The 21,444-nt window shown below is 36.0% G+C and overlaps 1 protein-coding gene across 1 annotated transcript in view; it reads left to right on the forward strand.

The window, feature by feature from the left end:
* Positions 1 to 21,444, forward strand: part of LOC115217360 (galectin-9-like) — a 76,977-nt gene that overhangs the window by 37,481 nt on the left and 18,052 nt on the right. The window contains exons 2-6 of the mRNA XM_029787029.2: positions 25 to 113; positions 1,107 to 1,314; positions 1,518 to 1,634; positions 16,543 to 16,605; positions 19,878 to 19,963. Coding sequence (XP_029642889.1) covers positions 25 to 113; positions 1,107 to 1,314; positions 1,518 to 1,634; positions 16,543 to 16,605; positions 19,878 to 19,963 — 563 coding nt within the window. The remainder of the gene's footprint in view (positions 1 to 24; positions 114 to 1,106; positions 1,315 to 1,517; positions 1,635 to 16,542; positions 16,606 to 19,877; positions 19,964 to 21,444) is intronic.

Consider the following 21,444-nt stretch of genomic DNA (forward strand, 5'->3'; position numbering starts at 1 on the left):
AATTATTGTTTAAACTGTTTTCAGTGCATTCCATATGTTGGTGAAATACCAGGTGGTCTACAATGTGGAACCCTTATTACTATACAAGGCCAAACATCACACCACCATTCAAGGTAGATTAATTTTGATCATTCACTTTGGAAAACTAATCTTAAATCATTAATAACACATTATATCTGACTTACTATTGGATCTATGTTATTACTAATTTTTCAAATAATTATTTTGATGAAAAACTTAACACTTACAGCATGATTCTAATAATTGTTCCATGAATCATGGCATGCTATAAACAATATGAGCATATGGATGATTCATAAACTGCTGGACTATTAATTTTGAGTTCATAATTAGATTGCTATGTTTAAATGCGGATAAATACAATGTGAGATGGAAATTAACTGGTAAGCGACAATTTATTGTCCACTATAAAATACAATGATTGCCATACATGAATTAACATAACACTATAGGTTACAACAAGGATGTCTGAGAACATCGTGGTTAGAATGAACTGTTGATGGTGTGTAGACATAGTTGACATACTGTTGGTGGTGTAGAAGCAGTTGTTTGGTCTTCATACAGCAATGATGTAGACAGGAGTCTGGTGGAGATGAGATAGGACACTGGCTGGTGTTAGGACATCGTTGCTGGAGACAAGATGTCTGTATGGTCAGTGGCAAGTACCAAAGACCTAGAACAGTTGAAAATTGTCCTTATAGGGAATAGAGGACACCCAGAAGCTGGTAAAAGTTTTTCCGTCAAGAGAACACATGATCTGTTTTAGTGCATTTGATTAGTGTAAATAGGTGCAATTGTTTAGAGGACAATTTGGACCTAAAAACTAACCGATCAGAACCATGGTTACAACTTAGTCTTTATGGCTAAATATTCTCTGCTACGTCCAAACAACAACTATAAATCAAAGGGAGAGAATAATTTGCCTTCTTTTATTTTGTCAACCTGTTCTGCTACAATTCTTAGAATTCAGGCAGGTAACTAATTTTATAAAATTATTCTATTTATTCATTCTAATACTGAAAAATCAAAATTGTTTTTCTATTGCACAAAAAGTCTCTAGATAAATATTTTAACTATTATTTCAGATTCTCCATTAATTTTTGTTCATCACCAATTTCTGAGCCTCTCCCAGACACTATTTTGCATATTGATCTTCGTTTTAATGACTGCTGCATTGTACGCAATTCACTTTATTGGGGAAGTTGGGGTTCAGAAGAACGTGATGGATGTTTCCCTCTGAGAAAGGGAGAACTTTTTGAAGCAGTCATATTGGTTGAAAATAATGGATTTAAGGTAAATAATGGAAAGCTAATTTACACAAGTGCTCATTTGATACAGTTATTGAATTATATACATGTAGTATTCTTTCGTCAGTTTTCTTTTCTTTTCAACCTCTCATTAGAAACTGCCTACGGTGATTCAAATCATATTGTTCAGACTTAGATATAGTGAAATTATTTGTTTTATAAAAGGACAAATTTTTTCTTTGTTTTTAGATTGCCTTCAATGGAAAGCATTTTGCTTATTTTGCCAGAAGATATCCGTTGTGTCTGGGAAAGTTTTTGATAATAAAGGGACATGTCCATATCAACTTTATCAGAATCGGTAAAAACGTAAGTAATGTTCTCAACTATATAAAAGAAGAGAAATAATCATGTAAAGTTCATGCTGCAAGTGAATTGTCAACTATAGGAAGCTAAAACCTAACTACTTTTTGGTACTAACCCTACATAAATAATGTTTGCTTTTGATTAGACAAAATGTGTGTATATTTTAGAGAATGAGAAGTGCAAATAATCAGGGACTTGAAGCCAGTTGTAGTCTTGGTTAACAAGGACTTTTTGTATTTGTTGTTCAACTGAAGTTCATCCCTGATTGAACAAGCCTATGATCAAAGGCTTTCCAGCCAGGGCAATTCTTGCCTTTGTTTTTTTGGTTTTTTTTTATAGTATTCTAAGCACGGCATTATCTGATGTGTGCTACCTTTTTTAAAATGGAAATGTGATTTGAGGAAAAATTAGCTGCTATTACTAGCAAGTCAAGCACAACGAAGCTTACTCATAGGCTTGATAATTGAGGGTTTACCTCTATGAGAAAGAAAATTCAAATCGATAAAAAAAAGATCAGTGAAGTGAAGGCTTCAGGAACTGAAACCAATCTCTAATTAGTTTCAGTTTCTGATGAAAAGAAGACAAAGTATTCTATATAGTAATTTAATTCAGTAGCATCCATTCTTACAAAACAATGCAGGAGATGCCAAACATGAAAGACATTAAATTACACAGTAGTGCTTTTGAAAAGTCTAACATATGAAATAGCTTGGTTATTAATTTTTGTAAGTTCATGATACTGTGACTTGGTTCACATAATAGTAGGAAGTAAGTCTCAGAAATACCAAAAATGTCCCTGCAATAGAAGGCATCCTATCCAAAAGAGGATTAGTGTCATATAATTATGTAACATTGTGATCTTGACTAAGCAATGATCATAAAATTGCATCTCAGGTAGATTATTCCTACTCAACAATGAAATTATATCCATATTAAAGATTGGAATAGCAGGTGTTTATTTTTAAGTGGGCACCAGGTTCCAAATTTATAGGAATTATATGCTAAGATCTCAATGTATTTCTGAAGAATATTAATATAATGGTTGGCCTAAAAGTTTGTTCAGTTTTTTAAACAGAAATAAGACAGGAGTTTTAAACAAAAAACAATTTATTCAGTCAGTGATATAATTACTGTTTTATTCTAGTATCTTCTGCCATCTTGTGGGAAGATCTATTATTCCCTGCTCAAAGAAATTTCCATCTTATCTTTCCTGGTCAGAAACTTTGCCAGGTGAAATTTTACATCTATTCAGAGTTGAAATCTATCCATTCAATGAATTTTGAAGAGACCAAAACAGGTGAAAATATGAAGGTGCAAGATTGGGTGAATATGAAAGGTGTAGTCCTGTCATGCCCCAATAACTTCTGCTGTGTCTGCAATGAAGTGTACGGTCTGACATAATCACGATGAATGCGATGTAACTTTGCAACTATTCTCTTCAAAAACAGATCGTTTTCTTCACGTTTCTGCAATGAATTGTAGATGGAAAACTGTTGGGCAAGGTTAGCCTTACTTGAGTGATGTGGGACCCAAACACTGAGCCTGCTGACATAACCTAGTCAGTGCAGATAATTTTCAACACTTGATTTGGATATTTAGAGAATATCTACAATCTTTATGGTCATATAATGGGGGCTGGTGTCAACTAGCTCCTTCATTTTGTCAGTGTTAATCTCAGTTGGCCAGCCAGAGTGAGAACCAAAATATTTCCAAAAATCTTGAAAATCACATCTGGCACACTTGTTCCTATAACAGTATCTTCTCCATATACAGCACATATCGTCCTGCAGGTTTCTACTGTTTCTTACCTAAGGTGTTAATAATGTTTGTTTTGGTTCTCTATCTTCAAAGTGATACCAAGCACACAAAATACAACTTGTCTCCTTGTAAGTTTGCACTGAATTACTTTGAAGTTTCAAGCATCTAGGTGTGCATGTGCAAAGTTAGCTACCTGTTAGCATGCTTGAAGTTTAATTTCAACAAAAACTGAATAGACTTTTTGACCAACCCAATAAAATGAAAAAACTTCAACCAAGTATCAAAATCATGCCAGAACCATACTTGGAGAGTTCCAGAACAGCATGTTAAATTCGAGTCATGAAGAATCTGGATCTTTGCCCTTTTCCTGTGTCATGTTATTGTTTCCAATAAGAAATGAAGCAGACAAATTTTATACATGTTTTACCTTTTAGTCATACCTTAAAACCGAGCTATTTAAATACACAATTTAAGGGACTTAATCCATAAAATACTTATCAATGTTATGTTACATCCTGTTACATCACTGTTATCAAACGAAAAAAATATAATTTTTAAATCAATATTCTGGTTACATATGAAATCCTTAAGCTTTGCTGGAGGTTTTCTTATTCTCACAGGGTGGCCCAATGTCACTGGTGGTTGGTTAGGCTACACCTGTGGCAGCGTGAGCTGGGCATGCTGAACTGGAGCAGCTGGAGCACTAATATTTACTTAGGGTCAGCACATCGATAGGCTCATGCTGATTGATCCTTGTTTCTGGTTTGTTGGGCCGGTAAACTGAACATGACCTGTTTCTGTGGCCTGTGTAGCTCCTGCAGGTGTTGCCTGTTGCATCTGACTCATCTTCCATCATTAAGCATTCTGATGCTGTAGCTATGTGGTTCTGTGCATTTATCTACAGCTGTTGTTGGTTGCCATGTGTTATTTTTGTGATGGACAGATACTTTGCTAACTATAACTAATTCAGAACAGTTTTTGCTTTTCTATTGTAGTACTGTTGTTGTTTACTTCTTTTGACATTTATCCTTTCTTGGATTTGGTTGTCTTTTGGTTTGTCAGTGTTCAACACAGTTGGAACTCTTGTTCTTATTTTCCTATTGAAGAAGATCTCTGCTGGTGATGGTATGTGACTGTCCAATGGAGTATAGAGACTGTTCAATCCATATCCCACTGTTTTGCTTTCTTCATTGTATTTTTCATTATTTGGACCATTCTTTCTATGAAACCATTCAATTGTGGAAATCTTGAGTGGGATGCCATGTGGGTGAATTCCTACTTTATGGTAAAGTTGTGGAACTCATTTAGCACAAAGTATGTGGCATTGTCTTTATACAGGCATTCTAGCAAATATTGTTTTGAAACATTCAACGCAGCTTGAGCTAGTAATGCTTCTCTTGACAAAAAGTATTTTGTTGTATTGATCAGCAACAAATAAGAATTGTTGACCATTGAAGTCAAAAATATCAGCTGCATTATTTTGGAGCAGTCTCATTGAGTGGTCTTTTATTATCATTGTTTCTTTGGCATTTCTTCTTTGTTGCTGGTTGCATATTTCTCATATTACCAGCTTTTTGATGTCTTTGTTGATGCCTTCAATAAACACTATTATACTTCCAATAAACTAGTTTTGAACTGACATTTTTTAAATTCCTTGATATACATCATAGATTCTCTGAAGAACATTGTTTTGCATATTTTTTGGTATGATTATGCATTCACCCTTTGGCACTAAACTATCCTGTACTGATAGAAATTCTTTCAATGACCAATAACTTCTTGTAAGTTTCAGTACATCTTTCATTGTCTCTGGGCATCCATTTATCATTTGTTTTAGAATTTTCAGTTCTTCATCTTTTGTAGTTTCTTGAAGCTCATTTACTTCTATACTTATATATCAACAATATGTATCGTGAGACCTAGTTCAATTTCAATCTCTTGTGTTGACTGTATTCTTGATAAATAGTCTGAAACTCTTATTTTTTTACCTGGTTTGTGTCTGATTTGAGCATCATATAGTTGTATGCTTAACAACATTCTCTGCTGTCTTATGGGTGCTTGTGCAATGTTTCTGTGCAGTATGTTTTCCAATGATTTGTGGTCTGACTCAATTTGGAACTCTTTTCCATACACATGTATGAAATTTTTCACAACCGAACACCACTGCCAATAGCTCTCTTTCTATATTTTCATATCTTAACTCAGCATCAGTCAGACTTTTACAAGCAAATACAACAATTTTTTCCATCATTGATCAGTGTGGCACCTAGACATAACATACTACAATCTACCTAGATCACTGTCTTTGCATTAGGCCTGAAATAAGCTTGGCAAATGTTTTCATAAACACAGTCTTCCAATATTTGAGAACTTTTTCCATGTGTGTCACACCATTGCCTTTCAATATCTTTCCTGAGTAGTGATTTTAGTGGAGCTGTTCTAGAACTGAGTTCTGGTATGAAAGGGCTTAAATATTGATCATACCTAGAAATTGTTAAAGTTCTTCACAGTTTGTAGGTGTAGGTTTTGTTTAGATTACATCACATTTTCCTGGATCGAAGTAAGACCCATTTTCATTCTAGTTAAAACCATTAAATTTGACTTGTTTTGTCCCACTTGGCACTTGCTTTTGTTGAAAACTAGACTGTATCTTCTGGCTGCATTCATTGTCTTTCTCAAGTTCTTATGATGTTCTCCAGTTGTTTTTCCATATATGCAAATATCATCAGATATATCAATGACTCCTGGTGCTGTTTCCTAGTATTTAGTCCATTTTTTGCTGAAAAATGTCCAGAGACACTTTGAGCCTAAATAGACACTTTGAGCCTAAATAGTCATTTTGAGACTTGTTGGTTTTCCAGTATTTTTATCAATCTTTTGGGGGCACGTCTGCTTGTACAGCCTGAGTGGTAGTATATTTCCATTGTCCCCAGTGTCTATTTTCATTTCTATTTTGTATTTTCCTTCATAGGAGTCTTTACAATCTATAATAGCAAATACTAACTATTACTGTAACTTTTGTCTTTATTTTCTGTAGTGTATGAATACAAGTCTTCTTCATCTTAGTTTGAATCATGTTCTGATTTGTAAGTGGCATTCACATTTATCTATATTATATTTTCTATGCCTGTACAGGCTTTGTTTTTTGCTCTTGTATGTGTCTTGTTTTCTGGTTCTGTGCAGACTGAGGTTGTTGTGGTTGCTTTTGTAAGGCAAAATTTCTCAAAATGGTGTAGTCTGACATTTTCTGGATTCTCTGTTAAAAATGCATGTCTTCTTTTCTTTTTTTGTGAGCTTTCCCACATCTTCCACATTGATTGGTATTTTTTGTTGTTACTTCATAACATGTACTTGTTTTCCTTACACTGACATCATTGTAGCATGTTCTGTGCTTTATTGTAGCTTCATATGTCCTTATGCTTTTAATTCCTACCTCTAGTGCAAGATTTTGTTTATGATGTTTCTTTTTTCATCTGCCCATTTTAATCCTTTTATTATTTGTTCAAGGATTCTTTCATCTTTCAGTTTTTGTTTTTAATGTATATTCATCGATTGAGTTTTCATTCTAATCGTTCAATCCATTTGTTTGGCTTCTGTATTAAATGGGCTTCAAAAATTCTAAATACACTTGCCAAAGATTCTTTCTGTTCACTAGTAATGTTCACATTTTTCATTAATTCATGACACTTTATTCTGTGTTAAGCTCTTGCTTATATAGTACTTTAGCTTTTCTTCCATTTTGGTAATAATAAAGAATGAATTCATGAAGTCAACCTATTCATTATATGCCTTGCATTTGTTCTCATTCAACCAATATAAAGTTGATAATAGGCTTATAGATGCCATCATTTTTGTAGCCTGCCATTTGAGTCAAATTTGCTTAGGTATTTCAAAAAAAAAAAAGAGAGAAAGAATGAACTATTTTACCATATTACTATCTCTTTGTGACTGGCATTTGTTAATTTTTTTCTATTAATTTTTAGGTGTAACTGGCGTATTATTGTACTGCTGCCACCATGTCATATTGTTTATGATAATAAATAAAGCAGGCAGATTTTTATTGCATTTTGTTGTTAGAATTGAGTTATTTATATATACAATTAATGGAACTTAATCCAAAAATACTTATGAATATTATATTTTATCCTGTTACAGTCTTAGAGTAAGGAAGGGAATCATCATCATCATCATTTAACGTCCGTTGTCCATGCTGGCAGGGGTTGAACTGTTTGACCAGAGCTGGCAAGCCGGAAGGCTGCACCAGACTCCAGTCTCTGATTTTGCATAGTTTCTACAACTGGATGCCCTTCCTAATGCCAACTGCTTTGAGAGTGTGATTGGTGCTTTTACATGTCACTGGCATGGGTGCTATTTGCATGACACCAGTATCTGCCTTGACTGTGATTTTACTTGGCTTGATGGGTCTTCTTCACAAGTACAGTATAATGCCAAAGATCTCAGTCATTCATTATTGTCTCTGTGAGGCCCAACACTCAAAAGGTGCTTTTCACATGCCACTGGCATCAGCCACCTTGCTTCCATGAGGCCCAATGCTTGAAAGGTGCTTTTTACATGCCATCAGCACAGGTGCCAGTTGTATGACACCAGCATTGGCCGTGACTGTGATTTCACTTGGCTTGACAGGTCATCTCAAGCAAAGCATATCACCAAAGGTCTCGGTCACTAGTCATTGCCTTTGTGAGGGCAAAAGTTTGAAGATCATGCTTCACCACCTTGTCTCATGTCTTCCCTCCACAGTTAAAGATCAGCACTTCTTTACACAGTTGTCCTTATCCATACACATCACATGACCATAACAGCACAGTTGTCTCTCTTGCACACCACATCCGATGCCTCTTATAACCAACTTTTCTCTCAAGATGCTTACACTCTGTTCTACATGCACACTGACATTGCACATCCAGTGAAGCATGCTAGCTTCATTTGTTTCAAGCCTACACATATCCTTGGTTGTCACAGCCTATGTTTCACTGCCATGTAGCATAGCTGTTTGCAAACTGGCATCATGCAGTCTGCCTTTCACTCTGAACTTTGCCTAACCTATTCTTATTCTCACAGCTATGCTCTCGGAGGATCCACCTCCACTACTAACTTGGTCAACTAGATAACAGAAGCTATCTACTACTTCCTGCTTACCCAAAGTCCATCCTCTCCTCACCGTGGTGGGGACGCTGGCAACGGGTAGTGTTAGAGCTATGCCGTCGGGAACTTCGGTTCCTGGTAGGGCCACCCAAGGTGGATTGGTCTGACACCGAGTGGTATTAGGGCCACAACCCGGCAGATGGGGCTCTGGTGAAAATCCTTGGAATGTCTGTTTCGGCAACCGGCGGCTCCTCAGTCGTTCTGTCCCTGTGTCTGCAGATAATCTGCAGCAAACAGGATGTATCTACATCCAGGATTGTTGGGGACTGCTTGTGAAATCCACATATTCCCACAAAACTTCTTCCTGTTGCCCGCCCGCCTCGCCTGTCGGCCACCTCTCCGACTTCGCCTGTCTCTGCAGCCCCTTCCATCTGTCCTTCTGCAACAGTATTTGTGGTAGTTTGGTCATGCATGTAGGCGTCCAGTGGGTGAACTGAGCCGTGATGTCCTTCTCCCAACTCCACTTCCCAACTGGCGGAAACACGTGGGTGGGCAGCTGAAGACCTGGGTTATGATGATCAAGGAGGACCTCTCCATGCTCACAGGACTGCAGGTGGTCGGCCTGCACTGATGGAACCATAACTGGCTCGCTATCTCCAGTGAACTGGTGCAGGACTGTCGTGCGTGGGCTGCCATGGTTCGAGATGCCTCGACAGTGGTAGAAGAAGCTGACTCAACCCGCCCAGGGTGAATGTTGCCACAAGAACAAGTAAAAAGTCTAGTTTACTCTGCTGACAGTTGATGGAGTTTATTTTCTGTACATTTTCAGTGTTTATTGTACCTGTGCATCTTTACACACAAACACTAGTTTCCCCATTAACCTTACTGTGATATTGCTGCACCTCTTATATGTCCATAGCTTACACCAGATTTATCTTACAAGTTTCTTCCTATGCCTTTTTTTACAGATCAAGCAGGGCCGTCTACCTGAAGGAATTTGTGATTTGTCTGCCTTCCTACATACTAACACTTTGGTTTTTGCTAGGTCAATTCTAAGGCCTTTCGATTCTAGATCTTGCTTCCATACCTGAAACTTCTCTAGTTCAGGTAGTGATTCAGCTATAAGAGCTAGGTCATCAGCATAGAGAAACTCCCAGGGGCAGCCTGTTTTAAATTCTTCTGTTATTGCCTGGAGGACTATGATGAATAAGAGGGAGCTAAGGAGTGATCCTCGGTGAACCCCTACTTGTACCCTGAATTCTTTGCTGTACTCATTGCCACTCTTCACCTTACTAACAGTGTCCCTGTACATGGCTTGTACAGCTCTCACCAACCACTCATCTATCCCCAATTTTCACATTGACCACCAGATAAGGGGTTAAGGGACTTGGTCAAAGGCTTTCTCCAAGTCAAAAAAGCCAAGGTTTATCATTGGTTATGTATTTCTCCTGCAGCTGCCTTACCAGAAATAAAGCATCAGTGGTGCTTCACCCTGGCACAAAACCAAACTGCATCTCATCTAAACAACTCTCTCCCTATTACTCTCTCCATAACTTTCATCACCTGATCCAACAATTTGATACCTCTATAATTATTTCTATCTAAGGCATTACTTTTACCTTTGTAGCAGTTGACTATAGTAGGTTATCAGGTGGCTGGCTAGCTTCCTGAAGTTGGTGTTGCAGATCAATAGATTATTCACATCACAGAACTCCAGTAGTCTTGTCTCCTCTTTGCTTTAGGAACCAATTCTATAGCTCCCATGGAAGATACTGGGCTTCTACCTGACATGCCCATTGGAAACCCCAGCCATGAAGACAAGCTCATTGTCACTCATCTTTGAGGTTGCCTGCAGAAGAATATAATAAAAGTGGTGCTTTTGTTCATTTGGTAGGCCCACTTATTGGGCATAGACAGAGATAATTGTTGTTATATTGTTCTGACTAGCCTGAGTCTGACTACATCTATGACCTTATCCACCCATTTCTCTACAAGAAGTATGCCCACACCACCTAACACATCGCTGTTACCTTCCCAAAAGATTTTATGCTTATGTGTCTTGCCTGTGAGAAACCTGGCTGAAGCTCCTCTTTACCTTACTTCCGTCTAACATACCTCCGTCCAAGCATCTCAACACACTTCCATTCAAGCATTGCAACAATTTCACTAAACCTACATTTCAATATGCCTACATTTGATAGTACCAACTCTGAGAACTGGGAAAGGGATGTGGGAGGGAACATGGGAAGGAGAGTTGTTATTCAGCACTTGAAAAGAAGGATTCAATGATCGTTTGATAACAAACATGTCACATCAACCGTTCTCACTTTAACCTACCATCATTCAAACATGTTAAATTTGTTGCTCCTATTAGGAGTGAGTGTAATGTAAGCATTGTAAAAATAAGTGTTATGAGTGTTAGGTAAACAAATAATGAAGAGATAGAAAGGAAAAAGTGGAGTAAAGCAATGTCATATGATAGAGCTAGAAATCTGGAATACAAAGCAGATGGTGAAGGAGGAATTAAAGAGAGAAGGTAAAACAGCCAATTGCTCTGGTTAAATCATTAAGTAAGAAGTATTCTTTTTAGTAATTGTTATGTCCTGCATTATAACAACATACTTTGTTATCTGCATGACTGGTCCGAACGGTGTACCTCACCGGCTGACTCCAGTTGTTGTGCCTGTCCACTATTTATTTGTGGCGGAATAGCCCCCCTTCTCTCACTTCTGTCCTCCACAACAATAACAAAAATGGGTATAAGAAGTAGGATCAGGAGAATGAACAAATAGAATGTTAAAAATGGAAGATGGGAAGTAGAGTGAGCCAAAGCTTTAAGCAAGGCCAATGTGAAGTGAGTAGAGAAAACAGTGGTAAAAGTAGCAATATATGGGTTACGATATTATGGAAATAAAAAAAGAATGCATAAAAATAATATCAATAATGTCAATGAATGCAAAAAATACGAGGGAGAAAAATAATTAAGGAACAATCACACAAAAAAATACACGGTGAATACTTTAAACACCTGAATGAGGAAGCAGTGTCAAAAAGAAACCCATTCATCATCATCATCATCATCATCGTTTAGCGCCCATTGAAATTTATAAAACAAAGCAAATACTCAATGAGACATAAATATATTATACAGTATTTACAAAACAGAAGCAACAACTATGGAAGAAAAAAGGCATACAGATATTGTAAAAAAACAAAGGAAATATCGAACATATGGCAATACAATGTGGAAAAATAGCACACAGAAAATATAAAGTGAGACACGATGAGATAACCACGATAATCTTTGCAAACCTACTACAGCGATATAACATACCAAAAATAAAAACCCAGAAAATCAGAAACGTGCAAACAGAAAAGGTAATAACAAGTGAAAAGGTTAAGATTTTAGTAGATAGCTCAGTAATAACACCAAACCATATACAAAAGAAACAATAAACCTGATATTACAATATCATGAAAGAAAGAAGAAACTAATAATCAAAATTGGAATAACATCTGTCCATGGGTGGAATTTACCATGGTGAAATTTACCTGGTGGAATTTCTGTAGTGAAATTTACTGAGGTGGAATTTACCTAGAACTGGACTACACTGCAGGCAATCTTGTGAAAGTGGTAGTGTGGAAGGCAGAATCAAAGAAATCAGTTTACAAAGCCTGTAAATTAATGGTCCCTTAGTTGAAGATGAGATACTTTTTAGTGTGTTAGATTTCATTTAAGCCATAGTGTTGGATAAAATAATGAACTGAAGATTGACTGGATGGATTGCAGTGACAGGCAGTAGGATAACTTGGGCAGAGTTATAGATATAGTGATATTCTTGAGAAAGATCACTCAAATAGCAACTTGTGTAAAGTGCATTGAGAATTTTCAAGTTATGCAATATATTGGGTTGGAAGAAATGCAACCACTCACCATCTGTGTGGAGTACAAGTGCAGTTTGGTAGATAAAGAGACAAGTATGGTATCAAGGAGCAAGTGCAGGTTCTAGACTATGTGTAGCTTGAGAAAAAGGAATTTTTGACCAAAAGGTTATTTAATTTTTTTCTTTTTTGAATAATGAACATTTTACAAAATTTTTTGAATTCATCTGAAGTAAACTGAGTTCCATTATCAGACATGATGGTATCAGAAATACCAAATCTGGTGAACAACTTGTGTAAAAAAGTTAATGTAACCATGTATGTTGGCTTTTTACACTTATGTACTTCAGGCCACTTAGAAAAGCTGTCTACCGTGTAAAAAAATCTATGAATTTTTTTTATGGTGAAAATAATTGCTAGAGCCACTTTTTCAATTTGGCTGTACTTCTTTTCTGCTGGTAGCAGAGAATATAAGGCATGGGCCATGACCGTCATGTTACCATCTTCATATTTATGTAGTGTTATTGCTCCAATACCATACTCACTGGCATCTGAAGCTACTACAATCTCCACTGCAGGATCAAAATGTGCTAAAGACAAATCTGACAATATCTTTTTAATTTCACCAAATAACTTCTGAAAATTTTCCGACCAATTCCACTTTACATCTTTTTTTTAGTAGATTATTTAGTAGATTTTTTATTTTTAGTAGATTTATTTATTTGGTATATAAATTTGATAATAGTTTGCAAGTCCTAAAAAAGTTTGTAAGGTAGAAATATTTGTCAGAGGGGGCATATTTTTAATTGTATCTGCCCTCAACAGATCTGGTTGATGACCATTTTTATCAATAATTTGTTGTAAGTACTTGATATTAGGCAAGAAAAATTTGCATTTCTCCTCACTCAATTTGAAATCATAATCTTTTATTTTTTTAAAAACACATTTTACATGCTCAACATGCTGATCATGGGATTCACTTTTAATTAATATATCATCCACGTAGGCCATCGTGAAACCACACTCTGAAGCAACACATCCATCACTTGTTGGAATATAACCAGGGCAACTTTTATGCCAAATGGGGGCCTGTTAAATTTGTACAGACCTTTATGTGTATTAATCGTTAGAAGCTTAGTACATTCATCTGGCACTTGTATTTGTAAGTAAGCATCAGAAAGATCTAATTTCGAGAACAACTTACCACCATTTAGTTTTGAGAAGATTTCCTCTGGGATAGATAATGGGTAGTTATACTGTCTTAAACATTCATTTAGTCCTGTCAAGAAATTTGCACATACATGAATTTTATTGTTCTTTTTTACATACACTTTTGGAGACACCCAATGTGAATAGTTGATCTTTTCAATCACTCCCATTTTTTCCAGTCTGTCTTATTCCTTATTCACTTGTTCCAGTGCTGCAAATGGTACATTATGTTTGGGTTTGGAAACTGGTTATGAATTTACTTTTACCTGAAATTTGGTTTTAAATTTATTGCACCAACCCAACTTGTTTGAAAACACATCACTTTTAAAACCTTTTCACTTTTAAAACACATCACTTTTAAAACCTTTTCACTTTTAAAACCTTTTCACTTTTAAAAAATTTTCTGACTCTGTATTTGAACTAGTGCATGACCCCATTATTATTTATGGGTAAGTCCCATAAGTTGAACAGTTCCATCCAGTCTGTTCCGAAAAGGTTGCCTATATTTTTTTATACACAAGCTTTTGCTTTTATAGTCTTACCACAAAATATAATGTTACAGATAATGTCGCCTTTGAAAATTAATTTAGTCCTTGAGACACCACATGTGATCTTCAAGATTTTCTGAACTATAGGTTTCCTGATTGTTTTCCATGTGTTTACATTGATTAAAGTAATGTCACTATCTGTATCTGTTGTGTGGACATCCCCAGTTGATAAGTAGGCTAGTCCAATATGTATAAATAGTGGACATGATAGCTAGTTGTAGATGTGTCGAAAGAGTGAACCGGAGCAGTGAGTAGACTAGACGTCGAGTTCTGTTGAGTTGAGTCGGAAGTGAGAGTTCGGTAGTTGAGTAGAGGTATGTTATTGGTGAAGGCACGCCATCTGAGTGTGCGATATAACAGTAGCTAACTGTAATTTTACATTTGTATTATTAATTTTTACATACACAAATTTCCTTTCAGTCACGTTTGTATCTCTTGTTGCTGATAAACTGTTTACATGATTTTTCTGCTGAACCTTTTTCTAGATTTTGTTTTTACAGTGATTTTTTTATGAAGCATTTTCGATTTTTATAAGGACAGTTGAATCTGAAATGTAATTCTCCACATCCAAAACATGGTTTAATTTTCTGCTTGTCATTTTTTACTTCCGGCTTTAATTTGTTTTGTATCATACCTTAGGTTTATCATTCTCTGGCATTTCTCAGATATTTCTTGTAGTGTTAGCTTCTGATTCTGCTCTAATTTAGTCAGATTTTGGTTACAAATTTCCACATCTTTCTTTGCCGTTAAATTTTGCATGAAAATTAAACACATCTGGTTCATTAATTTTAAATCTCTCCCATTCCCTATTAATAATTCCAGTGTATGTAATAAAATCTTTGTCGTCTTTTTTTTTGTAATATTCATGCATTGCCAACATGTATTAAATAAAGATCTTTTTGTGCTTAAAATCTTTGATAAAATATTCCCAGTTTGTTCAAAAGACTTCACCTGGTCTACTTGGTAATATGCTGGTGCAAACTTTCTCAGCAAGAGTTGGGGGTTTTTGTCTTGCCAACTGGAGCATTCTTCTCTAAAAATTTCCTCATACCTTCTAAAGTAAGCAGGAGAAGGGTATATGAACTAGATGTATTTTCTGTTTTCTTATGTATCAGTTGTATTAAAAGTTGCTGTTGCTTCTAAATTCCAACAACTGCTGTTGTTGCTATTATTGCTGTTGTTTCTGTAATTCCAACAACTGTTGTTGTTGTTACTGTAATTGAATTACCAAAGCTAATAAACTTTCCATGTTCAAACAACAATCTGACCAGCATGAGCTTCGAATAATGTCGTTGCCAACACTGTCACCTGCCCTTGACAGTTCACACAGTTCTTATTTATTGAAATCTGTTAGTCCACTTTCAGTCACATGAGGGTGTTCAGGATCCTTCCACAAGATAGCATCTATGATTGGTTGGAAAGTATCCACATGGGAGGATAAAGAAAAGTATTTACTTGATATTGAAGTCAGAATAGTTGTTGTAGAAGTCGTAGAGCTAGGGAAATTGTAAAAAGAAAGTGGAAAATTTGGTGTGTAAGAAGAAAATGGTGAAGAGACACAAATAAAAGTTGATGGAAGTGTTACTGATGGTGGTGGTGAATTTAATGAATTTTACAGGAAGGTGGAAATTATTAAGGAAGGCAAGGAAAAAGTATAGCCATTAAGTTCTCAGTGACCAGTGCTTTTCCTTCTCTTTTGCATGCCACACAATACATTAAAATATTTTTAAAAAACTAGTAATAAAAACTATTAAAACTTCAATCGCAATGAAAAAATCATTGCGATATTAAACTTCTAATGGTCTTAGCTGTTTTCCAGCCTCTCTTAGAAATGCTATATGAAAGGAATATATTTGTCCAAATGGAATTTAAATTCAGCATTGAAGCTAATAAAGCTCTGTCAATTACTATCCCCTATCCCTTATATCTGAGGTGTAGCTACCCATAATGCATATTAAAAAGTTAACCAAAAAGTTATCATCCTTTTTGCCTGCAGTCCTCACCCTATCAGTTCACATATTGAAACTCTCCACTTGATGAATGTTGTTGTGAAGCTGTTTTTCTAACCTTTGAAACCATTACATGTCACAAGGATACACAGAGTTGATGCTTTTCAAGTGGATTAGAAACACATTTTACCCTTTTATAGGATACTAGTCAAACACTGTTAGTTTTTTTCTATAGTAGGAATTGAATTCAGTATTGTACACCATTAAATCACTATGGAACTACTATTGCTTACAGCAGGGAATTATACCACTTGAAGTATATATATAGAACTTGGTGGATTCAACTTCTTGGTTGGTTGCTTAATACTCAATTGATTCTTGAAACTTTCTATGAAAACCGATTTAAGTTTGAGAAATGTATTGTTTTTCTATTTCTGTTAAGTGATTTGTATTGTCTTTCAGGAACCTTTACCAACACCCTCAATACCACCATCTTATCCAGTTCCAAAGTGCCTTCAATATCCTGTAAGTATTTTGTTAAAAAATTGTGATATTCAAAAATTAATATCATGTGAGTAATTTTATTATAAAAATAGTCAAGTGCCAAATATATTAAAGCACCTTACAGTGTTTAGTTTAATTTCTTAGCATCTTTAATTTAAATACTACTAAGATTATGTTTGCCTTTTGTCTCTCTAGGGCGTATACTTGAGTTGATTCAATTGACAATACCTAAGCACAACACATTTTTGGCCTTAATAAGAATCATTTTTTTCTGTTGAAAGGGAATAGAAATAATTCCAACAGTGTTAAAAATCTCAGTTCTCAGATTGAGTTTCTGATGAAGTTTCTTTTCCAAACTGACACCAATTGATCAGTCCCTTTGCTTATGTCAATTTAGAAAGACAGAAACGACACAATTTTATATTTCCCTGTCTAATTAAAAGAAATCCAGTGTCACTGAAGATGGCAGTGGATCTCTCTTCTGTTGCCATTCATTATTTCCAGTCAGTGTAACAAAGGATGTAGTGGCACATATTCTGACCCAATCTCCATTACTCAGTTGTGCTGTTCATTGGCACAGGATCCACATACTTTCCACTCACCCTGCACTATACTCATCACATGAGCTTTCTGCCCCTTTCTCATATCCTGCATATCAGTGGTTGCATTAGACCACTTGTACCCAATTTACTCTGTCTTCACCTTCTCATGTACTGTTTGTTATTACCCCATTTCACTCTGTCTGCAATATTCCCATGCATTCTAGACCTCTTTACTCACTCTATCTCCTGAATCACATAGACTTCTGTCATCTCCTTATCATCTCAGTCACATTGCCTTGAATATATGAGAGGTGTTCATTAAAGATTTCTCTTGACCCACTTCCCAAGGACTGGGATAAACGAAACTTGGCATAATTATTAGTCCTTCTCTACATAGCCACTACCAATGGTGACACAATTCTCCCATCACTTTATGCAGCTGTGAAGACCTTATCTGTAGAAGTCAGTAAGTTGCATCTGGAACCAAAACCTCAGGAATATGTTCATCATCATCCAAAAAGTGCTTCCCCTTCAAAAAAGACTTTATATTTGGAAAGAAGTGGAAGTCAGATGGTGCGAGGTTGGGAGAGTAAGGAGGATGAAGAAGGATTTTCATATGCACATTGTGAACTGGAGCATTGGCTTGGAGGAGACGGACTCCTTTGGTCAGCATGCCATGCTTCTCTACTTTGATGGCATCCTGCAATTTCTGCAGCAGAGAAGCATAATATGCCCTGTTAATTGTGGTGCCCTTTGCCAGCAAAGCTATCATGACTACTCTGTGTTGGTCCCAAAAGACTGAGCATTACCTTGCCTGCTATGGGTTGGACATGAGCCTTCTTTGGAGGTGGTGTGTTATCATGCTCAAGATCATAGTGATAGACCCATATTTCATCCTTTGTGATAAATCTGCTGAAAAGTCCTCAATTTCTTGGCACATTGTCAAAAGAGCCTAGGAGCAATTGACTCATTCCTCTTTCTGAAAAGGCATGAGCATCATGCAAACAACTTCCGCATATGTAAATGGTTGTGAATGATTTTTTTCCATTGACTCAACACTTATCTTCACTTTTTGGCCTAGTTACTGAATAGTTATGCGGCAATCCTCCATTTTATGGATGTCATCAATGGCAGAATGTGGCCGTCCAGGAATAGGGGCAGTTTCCATCAATGTCCAACTACATTTGAACTGGCAATGCCAGTGCTTGACTACATCATATGATGGTGCATCATCACCATAAACTTCTTTCATCTAATTGAAAGTCTCTTTTGGTGTATGACCCTTCAAGTATAAGAACCTGATCACTGATCTGCATTCAACTGCCTCCATTATAACACCTTAGTTCACTTCAGCAGCCGTAAAAGTCAAACGAATACTAGTGGAAAGCTGCAATTCATAATGTGACATGTAGAGATATAATAATAATAATAATGAAATTATTGTATACAGTGCTCCACAACTTGTCAGAAAGTGCGTATAAAGTGTATGCAGTAATGTAGAAATGTCTGGAAAGCGAACAATGTATGAGTCAGATGTATGTATGATTATACTGTACAAGATTCGTTTCCTGCAATAACTGGAAGCTGGTCAGGGGAAACCTTTAATGGACATCCCTTGTGCATACATATTTCAGAATAACTATTTCTATCACTCCACTCTTTATCTCAGAGTATTTCTATCACTCACAGATATCTCTCTTCACTCTCATTTTTACCTCTATCACTTAAGCTTCTCACCTTGTGAGATAGTGGGGTTGTGAGATCTCTTTAGTAGTGTCAAGAACATAGCCACATTTCTCATTTTAGTGTCACAAAAAACACACCTAGTACACTCTGTAAGGTAAAGTGAGTGAGAACCTTTAAGTCTTGTTGAGAACATAAAATCTCTTTGGTGCTGATGTTATGGAAAAAGCACTAAGTGTACTCTGTAAACTGGCTAGTGTTTGGAAGGGCATCTAATCATATACAGACCAAGCCAAAATGAAATTCAAACAAGATAAGGTTCCTAAACTTAGGTTAGCTGTACCTCCGAACAAATGGTAACTCAAACTGTGGTGACCCATCTAACCCATACCAGCATGAGAAGCAGATGTAAACTGTTGATTATGGTGATACTACTGTTGCTGCTGGTTATATATACATATGTATGTATGTATGTATGTATGTATGTATGTATGTATGTATGTATGTATGTATGTATGTATGTATGTGTGTGTGTATGTATGCGCATTATATATGTATGCATGTGTGTGTGCTTGTGTGTAATACTGATAATCATGATTGTTAACTTCAGAGTACAGAAGATTGCATAATGTGTACAGTAACAAATCACTTCATGCATATCTCAAATATAAATGTAAATAGAGGGGACTACTCATTGTGCAGTTGTATGTGTAAAATAACATTTCTTTAAGTATCACTGTATGAAGAAAGTTTGCACACTTATTTCAAAAGTATGGAAAATACAAAGAACAATAACTGCTGGCTGGTTGGCAAAAAGTAATTGAATCAATTCACTTCTCAAATAAAGCTGAGTTAGTCATGTTATGATATGAAATCAAGTGTGATAATTGCCCTAAGATACTTCAAACAGTATTTAAATCTGCTGTGCAACTTATTGCATCATACAGTTCCTTTTTACATATACATACATTCAAAATTCTTTCTTAGGCTTAAGTACAGAAGTAACTTATGGAGACTTATGCATGCAAACGTTGTTTACTTACAATATATCTTTTCTATTCTTTACAGAAAGTTCCATTGTCAGTATCTTTACCAAACACCTACAATAGGCATATATTAGTTACTGGCTATCCAAGCTCACAGTATCCTGAAAGGTATCATTTTCTTCTTTATATTCACATTGTATAAAGACTATATGGATGTATATTTATCACAGGTTCCATTCCATTTACTTTGAATGTACTCTATATCTTTATACGGCTGTCCTCCTTCATATACATCACAAGTCCATATCAATACAGTTTTTTTCCATGCACAATTCTTATAACCAGCTCATTTGTGCTCTGCTGTCCATGCAAACATCCAGCAAAACATTTTTGCTTCATTTCTTTCTAGCCAATGCAGTTCCTTTGCATTCAAGGTTCATGTTTTCCTACAGGCAGCATCACACTTTACATACAGGTATCATATAATCAGCCCTTCACTCTAAAGGAGAAACCCTTTGTTGACAGTAGAGGTAATAACTTTCTTAACTTTTCCATATTCTTACTCTGGTTGCTTTACTCTCAGAACACCCATTCGTACTGCTAATTTGGTCTCCTAGGTAACAGAAGCTATCAGCAATTTCTAGAGAGGAACCTAGGCATTCCATGGAGATTATTTTGCAAGTGCTCTTAATACTCATTGTCCTTGAGCAACTACTGCAAGCAAAATTTATATTTCTCATTCATCTGTAGTTTGCATGAATACTTCATATAGCATTATTACTTGGTCCTTTTCTACAAATTCAGCATGGACATTTCTCTCATGGCAATGGGATCCTGTCCTCTTTCCTACTTACTAACACTTCAATTTTTTTCTAAATTCACTTTGCAACCTCATGATTCCAAGTTTAATTTCTATGCGTGATATTTCTTTTCACATACATACATGCTTGCATGCATTATATATATACATGCTTGCATGCATTACATATATACATGTATGCATACATACATACATACATACATACAGGCATACTTCACTTGAAGTCACAAGTCGCATATTTGGAATGGGAGACTATTTATTGAAAATACAATGATTACTATCTCCAACTTTGAAGCCACAACCATCAGCTTTGTTAAACTAGTTTATCTTTGGATGAATTAACCTTTATTTCAAGACCATAGCAATTTTTGACTGCAACTTGACTCATGCAGAGAGTTATTTACAAACGACATGTCATTTTCTTTGTCTTGCAAAAATACTTGGTGACCCTGTTTGTGTAGGTACCATTTAAAAAGCACAGAGTCCACACTTTAAAGTGGTTGGCATTTGGAAGGGCATCTACCTTTAAAATCCACGCTACAACTAACTTCACCTGTGTGAGTGCCATGTAAAAAGCACTCAGCCCACTCTACGGATTGGTTGGTATTAGGAAGGGCATCCAACCATAAAAACCATGCCAAAACAGACACAGAAGCATGACACAGGCTTCTGTCTGGCCAGCTCAGATCTTTGTGGTTTTCAGCATTGTTTACAATTTTGTTCCAATTGTTTTCAAATTTGGTATATGGATTAAGTTTTGCATACTAATTATGAAAATGAAATTTATTTTTCCTATACATCCATAACTAGCAGTATAGCCTGGCATTGC

The sequence above is a fragment of the Octopus sinensis genome, linkage group LG11 (genome assembly GCF_006345805.1).
Source record: "Octopus sinensis linkage group LG11, ASM634580v1, whole genome shotgun sequence".
In the NCBI taxonomy this organism is placed as follows: domain Eukaryota; kingdom Metazoa; phylum Mollusca; class Cephalopoda; order Octopoda; family Octopodidae; genus Octopus; species Octopus sinensis.